General features: G+C 37.8%; 1 protein-coding gene and 1 long non-coding RNA gene across 2 annotated transcripts in view; both read left to right on the forward strand.

Moving 5' to 3' along the window:
- The window catches only part of LOC107667603 (SEC14-like protein 1), a 90,539-nt gene extending 81,291 nt beyond the window's left edge, over window positions 1-9,248 (forward strand). The window contains exons 10-17 of the mRNA XM_016459314.1: window positions 2,172-2,260; window positions 2,367-2,437; window positions 2,522-2,693; window positions 2,967-3,101; window positions 3,288-3,422; window positions 3,654-3,905; window positions 4,133-4,311; window positions 8,421-9,248. Of these exons, the coding sequence (XP_016314800.1) occupies window positions 2,172-2,260; window positions 2,367-2,437; window positions 2,522-2,693; window positions 2,967-3,101; window positions 3,288-3,422; window positions 3,654-3,905; window positions 4,133-4,311; window positions 8,421-8,526 (1,139 nt within the window). The 3' untranslated portion in view covers window positions 8,527-9,248. The remainder of the gene's footprint in view (window positions 1-2,171; window positions 2,261-2,366; window positions 2,438-2,521; window positions 2,694-2,966; window positions 3,102-3,287; window positions 3,423-3,653; window positions 3,906-4,132; window positions 4,312-8,420) is intronic.
- Window positions 9,249-9,357: 109 nt separating this feature from the next.
- Window positions 9,358-18,332, forward strand: LOC107667604 (uncharacterized). The gene is made up of 3 exons (XR_001631800.1): window positions 9,358-9,449; window positions 10,917-10,921; window positions 18,319-18,332. It is a non-coding gene; the product is annotated as an uncharacterized LOC107667604 (long non-coding RNA).
- Window positions 18,333-20,357: the final 2,025 nt, after the last annotated feature.

Here is a 20,357-nt window from a genome sequence, read left to right on the forward strand (position 1 = left end):
TTTATTTATTTGATTCCTCAGTGTTTGCTAAACGTTCTGTAATTTATTAGTCGGTATATAATACAGCGTGTGGTGTGTGCCATGCGTCTTATTCGTTTTTGTTAATAAACGTTTTGTAAGCTAGTTTGTCATTGTATCTTACTGACTTTTTAATTAAGAATAACAACGAATCCATCGTTTGTTTTAGTCTTAAAAAATGAAAGGTGTGTAGATGTAAGCAAAACAGTGACAACAAGATCGCGAATTCGAAAGTGAAAGCACCCGAAGCCCAGCTTAACACAGCAAAAGAGAAACTCCCATTCACAAAAATCAAATCACAAATAATACTACTGATGATAAAGCACGGGTTGAATGTTAACAACTTTTAAATTCTGTCCCTCACATTAAGATATGGAATGGCTTCAGATGATATAGCAGGGCTCCAGACTGCGACCATTTTTTTCTGCCTGTGCAACTAAATTTTGTGTGAGGTCGCACTGGCGCGACCACCGCGTTGGTCAACTCATACGCGCTGCAATTTCTGTTGCATATGAGAAACATCAAACGGCAAACGAAACTGAAAGCATAACGAACACTTCTTAAACCAGAGAAGCTGAACATGCTGGTATTCTTGTGGGAAAAAAACATGCAAGCACCGTTAATTTTACTTTTCTTTTTGTTTTAATTTTTGAAAAACTTGTTATCTTTGCTGTTTATCTCACATTACGCTATGGAGGCTCTCTTTTATTTTTTTATTTATTTGATTCCTCAGTGTTTGCTAAACGTTCTGTAATTTATTAGTCGGTATATAATACAGCATGTGGTGTGTGCCAAATGAAAGGTGTGTAGATGTATGTAAGCAAAACAGTGACAACAAGATCGCGAATTCGAAAGTGAAAGCACCCGAAGCCCAGCTTAACACAGCAAAAGAGAAACTCCCATTCACAAAATTCAAATCACAAATAATACTACTGATATAATACTACTGATGATAAAAAACGGGTTGAATGTTAACCACTTTCGTTTCCATATAACTATAAAATATGATAAAAGTTAATCAGCATGCATTGAATAATCCCATGTTGTAGCGCAAAAAAAATAAAAGTAAATATTGCGACCAAATCATGTGCTCGTGCGACCAGCTGACAAAGTTAGTTGCAAAAGAGCCACCAGTGGGAAGAATGAGTCTGGAGCCCTGTATAGGCTATACAGTGCATGAAAAGCAAACTGGTGCTCTTCTGTTTCTTTTGGTGTATGACTCCCCCTTGTCCCGTATAAAAAGCACAATAATCGCGGTTGTCTGAAACAACCGCGGTTAGATCAAATAATCGCGGTTAGACGGTTATTTAATTATCGCGACAGGCCTAGTTATGATTACTCATGAGATGATACAACATAATATAAGGTTTTTTATAGTACATTATGCATTCATTATAATTCCTTAAGAATACTCTTATAATGTATTATAAATACGGGCTTCATAGAAAGTGTTACCAAAATAATTTCTTTCTAAAGCTACTTTTGGTAATATCGGTTTCATGCTTTTCTTGTCAAATTTGATGTGAGATTAATATGCCATTAACTAGATTAAGCCCTAACGTATGACAGTTCATAAAATAGAGTTCATGTAATTTGGTTCAGGATCTTGAGAAATGATATAATAATGTCAGAACTGCTCATTTTTGCAGTCCCCTGTGGTGAAAAGATACCACACTGTGACTGTGTATCCACCAAGTTACAGGGCCATCTGTTGTCCATGTGTGTTCACATAGCATATATAATTTCATGTTTAGTAATGCATATGTAATAAATTAATATCCAATAATACACACATAAGGCTCAAAATAAAAAAAACAAACAAACCATCATTTCATGCTACACAACAAAAATGTTTTGAATTCCATATAAATATAGTGAAACACTGAAATTGAATAAATTAACCGAAGGATTTTTTTTTTCCTCAAATGGTCGGTTTACAAGACAGCTCAGCTGACAGAGTATGCACTTACTTATAAAAAGTGCAAGACAGAACTTGTTTGTACCTCTACTTCCTGTTTGAGGTCTTTCAGTTACATTTTTTCAGCAGAGCACATCAGGGTGTGTTGTGGTTTGGCACAGTATATGCTGGAAATGTAGGGTGTGTTGTGTTCTCACATGCTTAAACACTCTTATTTATGTGATGCTTTCTACAGATGGCCGTCCTCTGTATATCCTACGCCTCGGACATATGGACACTAAAGGACTGGTTCGAGCACTTGGAGAAGAATCCCTGCTCAGACATGTAAGAGATTCAATAATCTACATTTTCCATCATGCTCTCTGGTGTATTCAATTCATATGAATTCAAATGACTAGTGCAGAGTCTAACAGCATATATGAATTTTAAGGTGCTGTCAATCAATGAAGAGGGTCTGAGACGCTGTGAGGAGAACACCAAAGTATTTGTTCGGCCAATTAGGTACTGACAGGACTGACAGATTCTTCTTTGGCAACCAGAGGCCCCCTAAAAATGTGTTTGTATTCACATTTTCTCATCCTGTAGTTGTTGGACATGTCTTGTCGATCTTGAGGGGCTCAATATGAGGCATCTGTGGCGTCCTGGAGTCAAAGCTCTGCTGAGGATTATTGAGGTGGTGGAGGCCAATTACCCAGAGACACTGGGCCGTCTACTCATCCTCAGAGCTCCCAGAGTCTTTCCTGTCCTGTGGACGCTGGTTAGAGACACCGCTTTTTGCTTTTAAATTGTTCTTCTCTGCTAAAATCTAGAGATGGGAATGGCATTTTAACATGACATGCCATATTTATTTGTTCAAGTTATTAACCCTCTTATATTCGCTGTCCTTTATAAAAATAATTGCATAAAGTTATACGTCTCATTTACGAAGTAAATGAGTCACCCAGTTTAAACTCTTAGTAGCCTGATTTAACTCAAAGGAAGCATATTATGTATGTATCAACTTTGCTTTTCTTCTCTTATCTCTTCACAGGTCAGCCCTTTCATTGATGAGAATACACGAAAGAAGTTTCTGATCTATGCAGGAAATGACTACCAGGGCCCTGGCGGTCTTGTGGACTACATTGATAAAGAGATCATCCCTGACTTCCTTGGAGGAGAGTGTATGGTGTGTAATTTTATTTTCACTATGTTTTGCGACTGAATGGTGTCTATTCACTTGCGTAATATAGAAAAACTTGCTCCAAGTAAGATCTGTATGCATGTATTCAAACCTGGGTATTATGTGTCTCACCTTAGTATTGGTTTTAGTGGCTTATTGCACTGAAGTTATGGCACTTTGAAATATGTGCAGTGTGAAGTGCCAGAGGGTGGCTTGGTTCCCAAGTCTCTGTACAGAACTGCAGAAGAACTGGAGAATGATGAGATCAGGCTGTGGACGGAGACTATTTACCAGAGTGCCAGCATCTTCAAAGGAGCGCCACATGAGGTCAGACTTATGCATTAGAAACAAAACTATATATACAGGATAAGTTTGGTTTTGTTTGGTGCATTTGCAAAGTGTGAACACACAATTTATGATTTATTTGTTTACAAAAACCTGATTTCAATCAGGAAAAAAAAAAGTTTTTTTTTTTTTAATAGCAGAATACCACCTGGACAGCAATGAAACTACAGTTTTAGTTAAAGAACAATTTCCTTTTTTATATCTCCCCTTCAGCTACTGATTGAGATCATTGATGCCTCCTCAGTCATCACTTGGGACTTTGATGTATGTAAAGGTGATGTGATCTTCAATATCTACCACTCTAAACGAGCTCCACAGCCACCAAGGAAAGATCCGCTGGCTACCCATGGCATCACCTCTCCCGCAGGCAACAACGTGCAGCTTATAGATAAATCCTGGCTGCTGGGACAGGACTACAGCATGGTGGAGTCACCCCTCACCTGCAAAGAGGGAGAAAGTGTGCAGGTATGTCAGTTACAACCAGCATCCAGTTTTATGCTGATAAAGATGCCATAGTAAAAGTTTATAGTGGTCATACCATACTTTGCTTCTGTACCTTTAAGACCGTGTAAATGCCCTCTTTGCATGTGTGAGAGAGAGTTAAGGGTTGTCTTGATAATTGCATTTCATCTTCTTTTTTTTTTCCTTCCCTTGTTTTAACCACTCTGCCAACATATGTATACACCCTTTAGGGTTCACATGTGACACGGTGGCCAGGTTTCTATATTTTGCAATGGAAGTTCCACTCTATGCCAGCATGCGCCACCACAAACCTACCTCGGGTGGATGACGTTCTGGCTACTCTGCAGGTGTCCTCTCACAAGTGCAAAGTCATGTACTACACTGAGGTTCTGGGCTCAGAGGACTTTAGGTAAACATTCTGAACAGTGCTGAATTGTGTGATATCTGTTGTTATCATTTTATCACTGCCTAGTAATTTTCATTTTAAATTTTATTTTAATCAAAATAACTTGAATGTGTGTTTTTTTATGGTCATAATTCCAGCTTCTTTATTTAAACTGACTAGTACATTTCTGTTTTGGTTGTGTCTATGTTTTACCAGTATTGCCTTATTAAGCTAAATAGTTATGAGCAGTGTCCAAGCCTGCTGCTTTTTTCTCTTTCTCTCCCTTCTGCATACGACCACCATCCTTTCTGTTTCTCCTTGTAAAGAACGGCTTGCTGCGATGTGCAGAGTTTGTAAGTGAACTTGTTTGCTGTTAGCTTAACGACTGTGCTGTGCCAATGGATTGTGATTGTTAGCATTATCATCATGCTAACAAAGCTCTGTTAATTCTGTCTGCTCAAACATGCTTGGCTTGAGTTTCACCCTCTAACTCTGCATTCACTGTGTGCAGGCTGATGTAATACAGCTGATGATACGCCTAGATGAATATGACATAAGCTTTTGAAAACCCATTTCCTATTAAGAACCTTCTTCCAAAATTACTTCGAATAGTAATTTGTAAACTGATCATATACACTATGGACAAATGTATTGGGACACCTGACCATTACACGAGCAGGGGTTTATGAAATTGCATTCTAAATTAATATGGAGTTGATCCCCCTTTGCAGCTATAACAGCTTCCATGCTTCTGGGAAAGCCTTCCACAAGATTTTGGAGTGTGGAACTGTGGGAATTTTTGCCCATTCATCCAGTAGAGTTTTTGTGAGGTCAGGCACTGGTGTTGGATGAGAAGGCCTGGCTCGCAGTCTCTGTTCCAATTCATCCCTTAGGTGTTTGATGGGGACTTCAATGGAACTGTTTCCATCAATCTTTTTGAGTTATGACAACCCCTAATGAAATTGCTCAACCAACAAACTACATTGAGTTAGAAGAACTTCATAATTTGTAGCATAAACACAAACACAGTTTTTGTGCTAATATTAATGCCAAGCGAAGTTTGGAATGCTTCAGCCATGAAATCAGGCTTTTATGCACCATGCACCTCAGAAGTCTGTGGCCCTGCTCTGTGACTTCATGGGGTCTTCTTTATGGCTGAATGCCTCCACTTTCCAATAATAACACTTACAGTTGACCATGGAAGTTGTTGCAGGGATGAAATTTCATGAACTGACACAGTACCACACGTGAATTCACTGAGCTATTCAGAATGACCGATTTTTTTATTTATTTTTGTAAATGTAGACTGGATGGCTAGGTGCTTGATTTTATACACCTGTGGCAATGGGTCTGATTGAAACCTTTATTCAATGATTAAGAGGTGTGTTCCAAAACTTTTGGCCTTATAGGCTGTGTCTGAAAGCTTAGGCAGCTGACTTGATGCCTCACTGCCCTATCAGGCAATGACGTTGCAGGTAGCGTTTGTGCACGAAGGTACAGCACGAAACTGATTTTGGACATACTTCTGAGGCAGCTTAACCATTTAAATATCTAAAGCAAAATAGAGAGAGCTTTGGTGATAACCACGCGAATATTCAACTACTATAATTCAACTGTTACAGAATAGATCACACAGGTTTGTGGGATATCAAAGGCAGCGAAGGATAGGTCCACTTCTAATCTGCCTTCAAAAATCTATCAGATGAAGGTATTTCAGTAGACAGGATGTGACACGATCATTGGATTCGGACGTGCCTTGTTGCCTTCCTACCCTCCTGTGGAGACAGCATTTTTCAGCTTTTGGACACAGCCATACTATGTGTGTGTTAGGGCTGTCTAACACTGTGTGTGTGTGTGTGTGTGTGTGTGTGTGTGTGTGTGTGTGTGTGTGTGTGAGGGCTGAAAAACTAAATTCGAATTTTGTACTTAAATATGATAAAAATTCGAATTATATTCAAATTTAAAATGCATAATTTCAGTTAGGGTGAAGAAAAGCTTTTGGCTTCTCTCCTGAGGCCACAAGAGGGCGCATCAAGCGAAATATTACTAATGCACGTTCATTCAAAGCATAAGATAACATGACTGTCTGTGAAAAAAGTGCATAATGTTTAAAATAATGTTTATAAACCAATTATAATTAAGTTGCTTAAACAGCTATAAACAAAACAGCATCATGTATGTATGCATAGTTTAATACAAAGGGCCGAAAGCCAATCACACAGAGTACATTTTTCATTTAAAAACATGAGTTGCAATGGGATGGGGGGAAAAAAAACACCATAAATCTCGAGATGTTTTATTATTTTTTTTCCAAAGTTAAACTTGCATTAATTTTACATGGCTTTCTAAACATCTGGCTCTTTTGTGCAAGACACGAGTGTAACAGTGATAGATGTCCTTCTAGAAAATGCGCGAAATATGCACTCTGTGTGAATAGCTTGGTTTCAGTTGTGATGTAAACAAGATCTTCTCCGCATAGATGTTCTCTTTTTCCGCAATATTTTTAATGAACAACGCAGCAGCGCCGCATCTAGTGGCTTCAACTGGACAGGATAACAAATACATTATAATGCAACGACGCTTACATCGTCATCGCATCTCGTGAGCCACTGATAAGGCTGCCTCAACGCACGCATAAAATTCGAATGCAACGTTTTTTCATTCGAATGTGGATTTTTATTTTAAATTCAATGAATATTCGAAATTCAAATGTTTTATTTTTTTGACAGCCCTAGTGTGTGTGTGTGTGTGTGTGTGTGTGTGTGTGTGTGTGTGTGTGTGCGTATGTATCTTTTGTGCAACTCCAGTATGTTCTTGGCTGTGTTCAGTATTTATCGCATTGTCCATTATCAGGGTAAAATTTATAAAATGTTTTAAAACCGGTTTTATAAAGGTTTTGTAAAATGCCTGTTCACACCAAGTCTGACCTTTTGTCATTTATAACCTTCGTTACTGAGTGTAGGTTGATTTTACATGGAACTTTTACATGGCACTGTATGATGAAAAACGGTGGCAACAAACAGTCAAGGAAAAGATGATATGGCAAGGAATTTTAATATACTTGCCTTATATCATGTCTGTTGCATATGTGTTAATATTAGTATTAACCATTTATGTATAATAGTAGTATTTGACCACTTATTACCAAAACACCTTGGTATTCCTATATCACAGTGCTTTTTTGTTACACTATTTTTACTATTTCCATAGTTCTGTTCCAGAAGAGTGACAACATTTCTATTTAAGGGGTGGGTTGTATTTTGCATTAAAGCATGTGAATGACTGGAGTGCATTTTGATTCAGGCATGCACATTTTTATTTATTTATTTCAGAAAATTGTGAAGATTTACATTGTACTCGGTCTAAATGGTTTGTTTGCAAACTTTTGTGTCATTTATTTACTGCATCAGACTTGGTGTGAAAGAGCTTTAACATGGCATTTATGTGAGCTTTATCTAGGCAGTTTGAATAATGTGTTCTGGAGCCATGAAGAACAGGAACATTGAATATTAATCAAATGCTCTGGCTAGATGCTTGTCAGATATTTTTGCAGATGAAAGGCTACCTTAATTGATTGGGTAAGCAGGGTACAATATTTACTTTTTGTCCACCAGCCAACAAATGCCCAAGATAATCAAATGTGTTTCAAGTGTGCGTTTTTTGTGTAAGCTACGGCATTTAATGTAAAAAAAATTGAGAAGTCTTATGGCTGGTAAATGAGCAGAAAAAAAATCATACTCTGCCTGTAAGGTTTATATCATTTTTTGTGCGTATTCTAAACTCACGTAGGCTTTGATAACTTGAATATTTGTACTAATTACCTTTTTATGCTGAGAGAAATTTTTATTTGCAGCACATTTAACTTTTATGTCAAATATGAGAAAAGGCAAATACTTCTCTTATTTGGCTTAGTTTGGCTTTTTTCTAACTGCATGTCCTGCTTAAGCTCTGGTTGTTTAACTGTATATGAACACAGATAAAACCAATATGCTTGAGGGGTTGTAGCTTAAAGGTTTTTATTAAATTATTGTATCTAGCCATTTTCCTTAGACCTTTTTTTCTTACAGAATTTTATTTTTAGTCTTTAGGCTTATTAATTTCTCACATGCTATTCTATTCTGTTCTAATCTCAGGGGCTCAATGACCAGTTTGGAATCCAGTCACAGTGGTTTCTCTCAGCTCAGCGCCGCCACCACATCCTCCAGCCAGTCACAGTCCAGCTCTATGATCTCCAGGTAGAATGGAAAGGAATTTAGGCTCTAAAATGTTTTATTAGTTTAGTTTCTTGATTCTCAATAAACCCCATTACTACTCTTACTCTGTTATCTATCCCAACACTGTATCACTCCATGTCAAGGACCTGAAGCATGCTCGCACAACTAAAAAGAGTATAAAAATATCCTTACCTGAAAGGATTCTGGTGGTGGTAGGTTGTTGTTTTTTTTGAAGGGCTTGAAGCTGCTTTTCCATAGTGCTCAGCTGGGCTGCAGGTCAGTTCATAGGCCGATTGTGCTTTGTGTGAGTGTCCAAAGGAGCTCACACTTTAATGTGCATTTCTACATTTCCCATGAGCTGCATGCTGAACTAAGCAATACATGTTCTTCAAATTGGGAAAGGGCCTGAAATTAACACGCCCACTTACACATCTCAAATACTCCACATACTTACTTATATGCACTTAGTTCTGCCATATCACTTGGAGCTCGTCCTCTTGGTAAACTGTTGTTAGGTCATTGGGTGGGCTTCTGCAATAATTTAGAAGAATTTATACTATTTGAATTTGTATTTATCATAAAATGTTTAAGGAGACTAGGTTAAGTCTTCTTGGGTGCTACAAGCTTGTTTCTTAATTGTTAAGGCCTTTCCACACTGAGCGCGAAAAAGCTAAACGAATATCGGACACGCTGGAATAAAACAATAGATTTCTATGGATGCTTCCACATAGACCGCGAACATTCACGCACCGAAAATGTGAATAATTTTTTTTTTCGAACCAGTCCGATGAATCTTTTCAGTTTCGCAAAGCGAAAACACGGGCCGTCCAATAAGATTTGAGCTAGGATCACGTGACTGGAGCAGCTGCTGTTGCACAAAAGGGTGAATGGTGGCGCTGTTTCGAAAACCAGTGTAAACAAAGAAGAGGAGTATCCCGGATAAGAGAAGTACGGTGGCCGTGAAGTGCAAAACAAATCACAATTCTGAAAACAAAATAAATTACAAACGCAAATGCAAGTCTAAAAAACTAAATAACAATTCAGAAAGCACAACAACAATTCAGAAAACATTATAACAAGTCAGAAAACACAATGACAAATTCGAAAACAAAATAACAAGTCAGAAAACACAACAACAAATCCAAAAACAAAATAAGTCAGAAAACACAACGACAAATCAGACTCCACTGAATTATGTGATCTGTAGAGCACTGTCCGTTTTCTTCCACGTGCCGCGAGTGTTATGAATCGGAGCACGTTCACTCTTTTTCTACACATGAAATATGTACGTTAAGCAAATAGACATGATTATGACGATCTGTTTTCTGTTTGTGTTTTGTTTGCAGCTCATGGCATTTTTATAGCAATAAAGGATGTTTATGACAAATATTAGCAGTGTAGCGTTATTAAACATACAAAGAGTGCATGTGTCTGCTTATTAATCAAAATCAACTATAGATCACAACTGGAAGTTATTACAAGCACTCGATGATGGTTTAAAGTGGGTAAGCAAATACATTAATAATTACATACATTTTCAAGTGTAGCTTGATGCTAATTGTACTTCTAATTATATTTTAGTATGTAGCCTATTCTTGTAAGCATTATAGATTGTTTGTTCTGGTGTAGAACCTTGTTTATCTTAATTTAATGCTGTATATTGAGCAGCGGATGATGTTAAATCTATTTACTGAGGAAAAATGCATTGTTGGTCGGCGCCACCTAGCGTGCAGGCGTGAATTAGCAGAAGGCGAACAATCATTTCGCGTTCGGTCTAAAAAGCACCGTTCGTCGGCGATTCGCCTCGCTTCTTCGCATCGCAGCTCAGTGTGGAAAGGCCTTTAGTGTGTGGCTAGACTTGCGGTTTGAAAATGGCAAAGTGTTTAGTGAAATAGTCACAGTACTGCTTTAGTGCTTACTACTAGTGTTAGCTTAAATTTTGGCTTTGTGGAAATGCCTTGATATCAAACCTCAGACTTGCTGCTGATCAGTTCCTATGCAGTCAGCCAATCAGTGCTTGGAATGGTCATTCATATTAATAGGTCAAAGCATTTTTTAATCACAGCTTTACTGGAAGAGAGGCTGTGTAAATTTTGTAGTGAATTTTATCATTGCACCAACAGAATAGGTGAATTTGTTTTTATATTTCTGTATTATAAAAAGGAAAGAAACATTTGTTTGACAGTTTCTATTAGCAAAAACTTGAAATGGAGTGAAGTTACACAATCCAGTGAAACATGCTCCTTAAAGACTCTTTGTTCAGGTTAGAATATCAATCACAATTTAAAACAAAATGCTCAATAATTGTCTGGATGAGAGCATGTCCATTAATCCAGGTGACTTTAACATATTTGACAACCTGCACAAGAAACTAGTGTCACCTGCTTAATGTCCTGTGAGAATGTCTGCATCTAGGAGAGGTTTACGTAAGGACATTGGATGTACTCACATTTAACTTGCACCAGTTGTTTGAATGATGCTGGAGCCAGTAGTCTGAAGAATACTCCCTCTCCTTCATTTCTCTGCGTTATTAGTCCTGATCTCATGGACAGGACACTTTAGGGAAGAGGAGATTGTTACACTTAACAACTAGTTTTTACATGCCATTCCTAGAATGTTGATCGTAATATGATACATTTATAGTGTACTAGTATTCTGGAAGTGTAATAACAGTAAACAAAAGTAGAGGAGGAACAAGTAATATTTTGTTTGATGGTTAAAAAAATATATATTTTGTCATGAAGGCTTTTTAGGATTATTTTACAACTGTTAAGTTTATGGGTGGATGTTTTTTAGCATGCCATATGGTCGTACATACAATACAACTTTAAATGCTATTTGGGTTTCTATGGAAATCCTATATCAAACTACTATCCCTTAAAACTTCTAAACACCTGTGAAGCACATACTCTGAACCATGTGTACTTTGAAATCCTGTCATTTGACTACAAACTGCCAGTCAGGTAGGAGTTTCAGAGCTTACGGTTCTAGAATTTAACATTGTTTAACCATGCACAGGTTAGTAGACTTGTTTTATGCTTAGAGTCCAGGAAAAAGTGAGAGATTCTATTTACAGTACAATTTTTAAAATCTTTAACAAATTGCTGTTTTAATCATGCAAAAATCGACATAAGACCAGTGTGTCAGGTGTAACTCTGTAATACTTTACTGTGAAGAGAATTTTATGTGATTTTTATGAATGTTTGTTGTTTTTTTCCCCCTCCTTCACTTATCAGTTTCAGCCATCTAATGCGGTATGTCTGTGCTAACAGATGCAAGCATCTATACAGTAAATGTATAAGGGCCACTGATGTGTCCAAAAACACACACACCCACTCTCTCTCTGACAACTCTCTCTCTGCGCACACACAGACACACACACACACACACACTTGTAGTCTTCCTTATACACCTGCCTTTAACTGAACCAGTGTGTTTGAGAAGTAAATCTAGGGGCTTTCACACCCACCTAGCATTCCACAAACAAACACCAATATTATCATTGTGTAAATTGAGTTTATAAATGATTTGAAAAAGAATGAACCAGCTGAACAAAATTAATGTGTGTTTGCGTTTGGATCTTTTAGATTTACATGATCATAGAATCTCAACTTTTCAATGTAATGATAATGCTCATCATAAAAAAACACCAACCTGGATTATGTCTGAATATCCCACGTGTTTATGTGGTCTCATCTGTATATGAGGGCTATTAACTGTTTGTCTATTGTTTTCTCCCTCTACTTTTATTCTCCTTTTTTTTCTGAGATGTTACATATCGTTTTTTCCCTCTGACAAACTCTGTATGTGAAAAAAATATTGAATTAATATACAATTTTAGCGCCTTTACATTTTCAAAGTTATTAAATTTGAATTAAATATATGCTTATGCTGTGTTCCTCCTTTGTGTGTGTGTGTGATAACTAATAAAACTGTAAAGAGTGACAAACACAGATATTGCTTTGTTTCATGTATAGTATTGAGTATGTGTGTGCGAGACATAATGTATGTCTACTTAGGAGATCACAATTCATACAGATGTTAACTAAATAAAGTACCGAATGACTGTTCTCTTCTGTTCAAACAAGGAAATCAAAGTCTTAATGATCCAAATGAGTTCAATAAACAAAATTAATTACAGGAATATACAAAAATCACTTTACTATACACCAATTAACCTCATTTGATTAGAAAAGTTTTAGAAACTCTCCAAACATATCTTTGCAAGTTGGTGGGACTCAGGGTTACCAAGACCTCGCCACCTGCAACAAACTTTAATTTTCTAAAGCATTTTTGGCGAAGACTTCTACCAGCTGCTGCAAAGGGTCTGTATGAAGTCATTTGGCCTCAAGTTCACTCAAGTTTGCTTTAAAATCAAAATGTTGGCTTTAAAATCAAACTTTACACTTAAACAGTTAGACAAAATTGGATTTAAAATCAAACTTTACTCTTAGACAGTTAGACAAAAATGTAAAATTCCTGTCATATCCTGTCTCGGAGAGTGGTGGAACTATGACATCACTTTGTAGGCAAAAATCCGGAAGCGAGTTAGCATTTTAGCACTTCCGAGTTTGATTAAATACCCTAAAATAAGGTCCGTGGTTAACACAAGCTCAACATACTTTCATGTTTTATTCTAGGGCATAAAACATACCAGTTACACCCCACTCATGATTTTAAACTGTTAAGTTTATTTAAAAAGACGGTTGCTAACAAGTTGATAAATGGGACTACAAATGTTGTACATTTAAAGGGGTCATATGATGCGATTTCAATTTTTCCTTTCTCTTTGGAGTGTTACAAGCTCTTGGTGCATAAAGAAGATCTGTAAAGTTGCAAAGACTCGCTTTTTCAGACCGATGAGCTTTGTAAAAATCGACGCGTTTCAGAAAGGCGGGGCATAGAGGAGAACGTACAGTATGTGGAAAATAATGTTTTTTTTAACCTTAAACCGCATAAACACATTTCATTACACCAAATACACAAAATACTGTTATTTTTAGCAGCATTGTATGACCCCTTTAAACGTCATCTCGCCGAACAGTTGATCAATTTATAGTATTTTCCAATTGTAGTATTAGTACAAATAATTGTAGAATAACCAATGAATGGTTTCCCGCATTTTATATTGTTCGACAATGTTTTTAACTTTGCCCCGAGATGCAACCACGGACTTCGGACTCGTTTTATCGCTACTGATGCGGAGACTGTTCGTACCATAAGGTAAACACATATTACAATTATTCCATGTAAATACCACATTTACTGGCTTTACCTAGTCACGGTGAAAGTGAAACTTTAGTTATGCACAGCTTAGAAAGCAGAAACATTGAGGATTTTCTAGAAACAAGGATAAAATTAAAATTTTGTGTAACCACCCAAACGAAATGATAGCTGAAATGTGGTACTTTATTAACTAAAATACATGTCATCTTACCATACACTGTTAAAAAAAAATTCTTTTACAGGTAATTTTCTGTATTTTTTTTTTTTTTTTTTTTTACAGAAATTTACCTTTTTTTCATTATACGATGACCTGTTGTTTTACAGATATTTTTTTGTATTTTAAAGTTCCACCATTACATTTACAGATAATATCTTGTATTTCGGTATTACATAAATGTTCTGTCTTTTAAAAGGAAATTTTCTGTATTTTCACAGAGTAATGTGTAATTTTACATAAAATGTTAATATTTACAGATTATTCCTGTAAAAATAGGGAAAAAAAATTTTTTGAAGCACAAATCATTGTCAGTGTTTTTTTTAGCCTATTGAAGATCGTTAATCATGTGAGGGTTAAAGTGAGGTTTTAAGGTCAGATAATAGTATTTGTACATACAGTACATGTACTGTAAATGATGCATTGTTTATTTTACTACTCTTTTAACCTTGTCTTGCAAATAAATGCTAATTTTAATAATTATTCGGTACAACCATATAGGGGTACAACTCATTTAGGATATTTCCCACTTCAACCCGGAAATAATTGATGGAACGTCATGCTACTAATCATTAGTAACTACAATAATGCTACCAAGTAGACTTTACTAAATCCAGACGTTACTTCCTGGTTTGTGGTGGGAAATATTCCACATCTGAGTTGTCTGGAACAAAGCATTATTATTATTATTATTATTTTTTATTTTTTTTTTAACGCAGCATTAGTGTAGTGTGTGTGCGTGCGTGCGTGTGTGTGCGCGCGCGCGCATGATGACGCAGATTCAAATTTGCCGCCAATTTAGCTCAGCCCAGGATGGTTGGCTGAGCTGTTTCTGTACCGACGCGACAGCGATGGAAAGGCCCGCGAATTATTTGAATTTATTTCAGGCTATCCATTCAGAAATGTGTGAGATAATAACGCTCTTTCTTCAGTGAGCATGTTTCGCCAACTACAACACATTTTGACTATACTACAGCAGCCATCATGCCAACCGACTGAGGTAAGTCTTTCATACTACATATTTTATATAGTGTGGCTGCACATTTGTGTTAAGTGTAGGCCTACTTTCGAAGCTAAGATTAGCATTTCTAACTGGTGTTCAGTCACATAACTGGCGTAGATAGCTGAAGGGCAAAACACTGAAAACTGCAGCATGTTTGTAAGAAAGATCAGTTGACCTCAAAAGACTCAAAACAAGCTTTTAGTAAACTTATTCATATCAAAGTTCGTTCGAGTGTAACATTATATAAAGTATTTGCTCATCTGGAAGTACCCGCCAGTTTTTCACAAGGCGGGTCATTTTGAAACGCTGAACGTTGCTAACTGTATCAAAACAGTGTTGAGAGTGAATTCAGTAGGCTGCAAGTTACACCTTATATTGATTATGAATATAAATGCAACATGGTAAATCGCAAGGTAGACGCTTTTTCCCCTTTTATATTCTCCTGTACATGTGTAGTCAGGGTCGGCGCCAGGGCATACGGAACGAGGGGGCCTCGATGTGTCACTGGGTGGGTCTACCGCTAGCACCTCACTAAAATAATAATAATAATACTTTACTAAACCTATTTTTATGAAAAGATTAAGCGCTACTGCTACACACTATAAAATAGTCGCACCATCATACCCTACGCTAACGAGCACATACAACACTTTGATAAATAATAACCGGGCACCAGCACTAACCACATATTCACATATTAGTGACACAGATACAAAAAGCAAAAAGACATCTTGCCTTTAGAAAAGCTGCAGGCGACGAGTGGAAGTGTTAAACTTTCTCATAAGGAGGTCTTTCCATTCGTTCCGTAATTTCTTTGTAAGGTCCCGTTCAAATGCAAGATGCACAAGCTGAGCCTTGCGAGTGTGGTTCATTGCTCGTCTGTTGTCCGTAAAAACTTTCTTTAGGACTGAAAAGGAGTTCTCACACATAGCGGTTGAGGCCCTGAATGTGACAGCGAGTTTAAGAGCGGACAAAACACTGGGCATAGCTTCAGAGTGGAGGTTCAATCTTCAACTGGCTGGCAGGAGCCGCCACTGACAGGTCATGTGACCTGCCAATGGCTGGTGGCAGCTGCCAGTCTGATTCTGGCAGGTCATGCGACCTGCCAGTGGCGGGCTGGTGGCTGGCAGTCTCAGCCGCTGTAGATCTGCGAGTATAACGCTTTCCCTATCACTCTCGCTGCAAGAAAATACACTATTTTATTGTTATGAATATATTCTTATGACTTTGTATGATGTAATATATTCTTATTCTTTTGTATGATTGACGGTTTAGTTTTTTTCCCCCCATTTAAAGCAGTCAAATACTGTAATCACGACTGATTGCTTACTGACGCTTCTCTGGACGCTCAACCAGCCAGCCACGGTTAAACTGCGAGTATAACGCGTTCCCTATCACTCTTGCTGCAAGGAAATACATTATTTTATTATTATGAATATATTCTTATGACTCTATGCTTTTGTATGATTAACGTTTTAGGTGGGTTTATCCCAATTAAAGCAGTCAAATGAACATGATCACGACTGGTTGCTTACTGACGCTTCTCTCGACTCTCAACCAGCCAGCCGCTGCTGAGCTGCGAGTATAACGCGTTCACTATCACTGTCGCTGCAAGGAAATAAATTTTTTTATTATTATGACTATATTCTTATTAGGGATGCACCGATATGAAAATTTTGGCCGATACCGATAACCGATAATTCTTTATTTTTGAAAGCCGATAACCGATATGTTGGCCGATAAATCTATATCCAAATTTTTATATACTTTTTAGAGCCTGATTACAAAAAAGGTCTCATCATTAAAAGCCACATCCCAAACACTTCAACATAAGCAGCCTAGTTTGAACGGTGTACGTTTTAAAAATAATCCGATAACAGAAAAAATGAGCATTTATCGGCCGATACCGATATGGTGGCCGATATATCGTGCATCCCTAATTCTTATGGCTCTATTCTTTTGTATGATTGACGTTTTAGTTTTTTTTCCCCAATAAAAGCAGTCAAATGAATGTGATCACGACTGGTTGCTTACTGAATTTTACATGTTCGATGTTTTATTTGTGATATGGAACCCGTTCATTTTGGAGCTGAAAGTGACTGGCTGCACTGAAGCGGCAGTAACCCACCAGTCGGGATCACGGTCATTTGAACACTTTATTTGTGATAAACCTCCCTAAAATGTCCACAGTTTAAAAGACTAGACATATAAGAATATATTAATAATCATAAAATAATATAGTTCATTGCAGAGACAGTGGTAGGGAACGCGTTAAACTCGGAGCGCTCTTGCGGCTGGCCGATTGAGCAGCCAGTGCAAGCGGCAATAACCTGCCAGTCTGGATCACGGCCATTTGAACACTTTATTTGTGATAAACCTCCCTAAAATGTCGATCATGTAAAAGAACAGACCCATAAGAATGAATTCATAATCATAAAATAATATATTTCCTTGCAGAGAGAGTGGTAGAGAACGTGTTATACTGGCAGCTTCATAGCGGCTGGCTGGACTAAAGTGTCAGTAACCCACCAGTCGGGATAACAGTTATTTGACCACTTTAATCGGGATAAACCTCCCTAAAACGTATATCATATAAAATGACAAACGTCTTTTTACGCTCTTTAATTTGTAATTTGAATTCGCCTCAGTTCGAGCTGCATATGAATTATATTTTCTTCTTTAATATTTGCAGCACGAAATAAACATGAATATGTGAATGCATGTTGAAAAAAATCAGAAAGCTGCCCGATCTGCGTAGTACACCTAGCACTAAATTTTCTGCAAGGGTAGGAGAAGGCCGCATCTGCTTTAACGGAATACTCCAGCCAATCTCTTTTTTGAAACCAAGAGTGTAAAAATGATCTCTTTCCTGTACCAAACAGGCACGTGGGATACGTACTTAATTTTACTTGCATAGGCCCATTCTCTCCCAAATCATCTGGGCAAGTGTCGTCATCATGACTGGAAGCAGGAGCTCCTCTGCCGGCGCTGGGCTCTGTCACAGCTGTACTTGTGCTCGTTTTCGCTGTTGGAGTGGCAGTGAACCATTTCCTTAAATCCATTATAGCTCGCTGAATTAAGCTAAACGTTAAATATTTTAGAAAAAAAAATGGCTTTGCACAGTTTGCACTTATGAGTCATCACCGCGCTCAACCGTCAACTAAATTACGTCACTGCCGTAATAGCAGCTTGTATGTAATTGGCTGATTATGACTATACCTATACGTCATGACGTTAAGTATTTTTTTAGTCAACTTCTACTCTTAATTAATTTATTATCTGTATTCATGGTATAAAAAAAAGAAATTATTTACAAAATAGCTTTTAAAAAATATTTGGTTAATTATTATGTTTAAAGAAGTAAGAGGGCACAGTGGTGCTGAGTTCTAGCTGCTGAAATCGCATTCGGGGGGCAGGGTGATGTGCTTACTAGAGGTGAGGGGGCATAGTGACCTAGGTGGCTGGTCCGGGCCCCCTGGGGCCCCCCCATGGCGCCGACGCTGTGTATAGTGCTGGGCGGTATACCGGTTCATACCGAATACCTGTTTATTTTTGTTATATGAATTTTTAAAATACAGCAATACCGGTGTATGTCGCTTAAACAAAGTTCAGAACGCGACACTGTTTGAGAGGGGTCCCTTTTCACTGTTGCACTGTCCTGAGGGAACAACTGTATGTGTTACTAAGCGTGAAAGTTCCGAAACTGAAGCTGTTGAACTAATAGAACGTGATGACAGAAGACCCTGCCATCAGCTCCCGTGTCTCACACACACGAGCGCGACTTTAGCACTAGATTTAGCAACTTTCAGACCCTTTTAGCGGCTTTTTTCCATAGAATATTCATACTGACAAACCTAGCGACTTTTTTGGATAAACCTTAGCTATGGTTCAAAGATTCGTTCATTTTGCTGAACGAGACTCAAAGGTCCGAGTCGGTAAAATGATCCGAACTTCCCATCACTAGAATAAACAGCTTGAATATTCGATTTCTACATGTGTATTAAATGCCCCTTTCTGCTGATTGGTCAGCCGAAGATCAAACCGTGCCATCATCAGTTCTTCTGCAAATAAAGAGAACAACAGAATGCGCTGCTTTAGTGTGTCTCGGTCTCCTTGAGCATCTTTCCGGCGCATGCCACAAACATGAACCACAGCGAATACTTGTCTTTTAAAAGGCTTCATTTAGATTATTTGACGTTAAATGCATCATATAAGTCACTTTGGAATAAATCATAGTAGGCCTATGTATCATGATAAAAAAACGACTTTACAGTCTGGAAATACTTTGGGCTATAGCAGTGGTCCTCACTATTTTTTTAATGGGAGCCGCACTGATAGGGCAAAGTCAATCGGAGAGCCACTTTTACCGCGAAGTATCAAAAGTTACATTCAGTCATAAATAGCATGTATTCTTATCAATCTGTCATATGCAATGCTGTAACTGAGACAAGATTATTTATATAAAAAAAAGAAGGATTACCTTAATGCTGGAAAGTAGGGCTGAACGATTAATCGCATTTTCGATAATATCGCGATATGACAAAACGCAAATTTTTTTTTTTTTACCTGCAAAGACTGCGATTACATTCTCGTCACGTGACATGCGAGAGTAAAGCAGTCTGCAGAGGAAGCATCAACTTGGCACACTACGCATATGCCTGGCCTACAGAAAAGCACACTTTATGTTTAATCTATCTAATATTGTGTTGGTCATACTATACAATAGAGATGGGAGAAAAGATTCTCAAACGATCCTGGATCGATTCTGAGCTTAGTTTTTAACCACAGATGCGCGATGGCGCTGCATGTGTTTTAGAAACTCATCCTGCTTGCTTCCAATTGCTCTCTCTCTCTCTCTCTCTCTCTCTCTCTCCCACTCTCTCACACACACACACACACACACACACACACACACCACTCGAACCATCCACACAATAATCTTTAATAAAGTTCGGAAAGGTTGAAGCGAATTACAAGGACATTCGCGCGCTTCACTGAACAGGATGCGCTGTGAGAAACGCGTGCGTTGCTGATGCTTGCAGTGTGTCGTCTCTCCCGTCGGTATTTTCCTTACAAATGCTCTACGAACACCTCCTCAGTTATGTCGTTATGTCAATTTCAAATGCTGACGCTTAATCCGTACAACTGCAGCAGTGGAGGACTATTATTCTGCAGCTGATACTGTAGAAGAACTGATGACGGCACGGTTTGATCTTCGGCTGACCAATCAGCACAAGGGGGCGTTTAATACCCGCCCACATGTAGAAATCGAATATTCAAGCTGTTTATTAATTTTTCCACCCATTAACGAAAAAAATTTAAGCTGAATTGTCGTTTTTCGTTTTTTGGGAAAAAAAAAACAAAAAAGGAGCCGTTTTCTCATTTTTCTACTTTCAATATTAAATAAAAAAAC

The sequence above is a fragment of the Sinocyclocheilus anshuiensis genome, unplaced genomic scaffold (genome assembly GCF_001515605.1).
Source record: "Sinocyclocheilus anshuiensis isolate Anshui unplaced genomic scaffold, SAMN03320099.WGS_v1.1 scaffold2173, whole genome shotgun sequence".
In the NCBI taxonomy this organism is placed as follows: Eukaryota; Metazoa; Chordata; class Actinopteri; order Cypriniformes; family Cyprinidae; genus Sinocyclocheilus; species Sinocyclocheilus anshuiensis.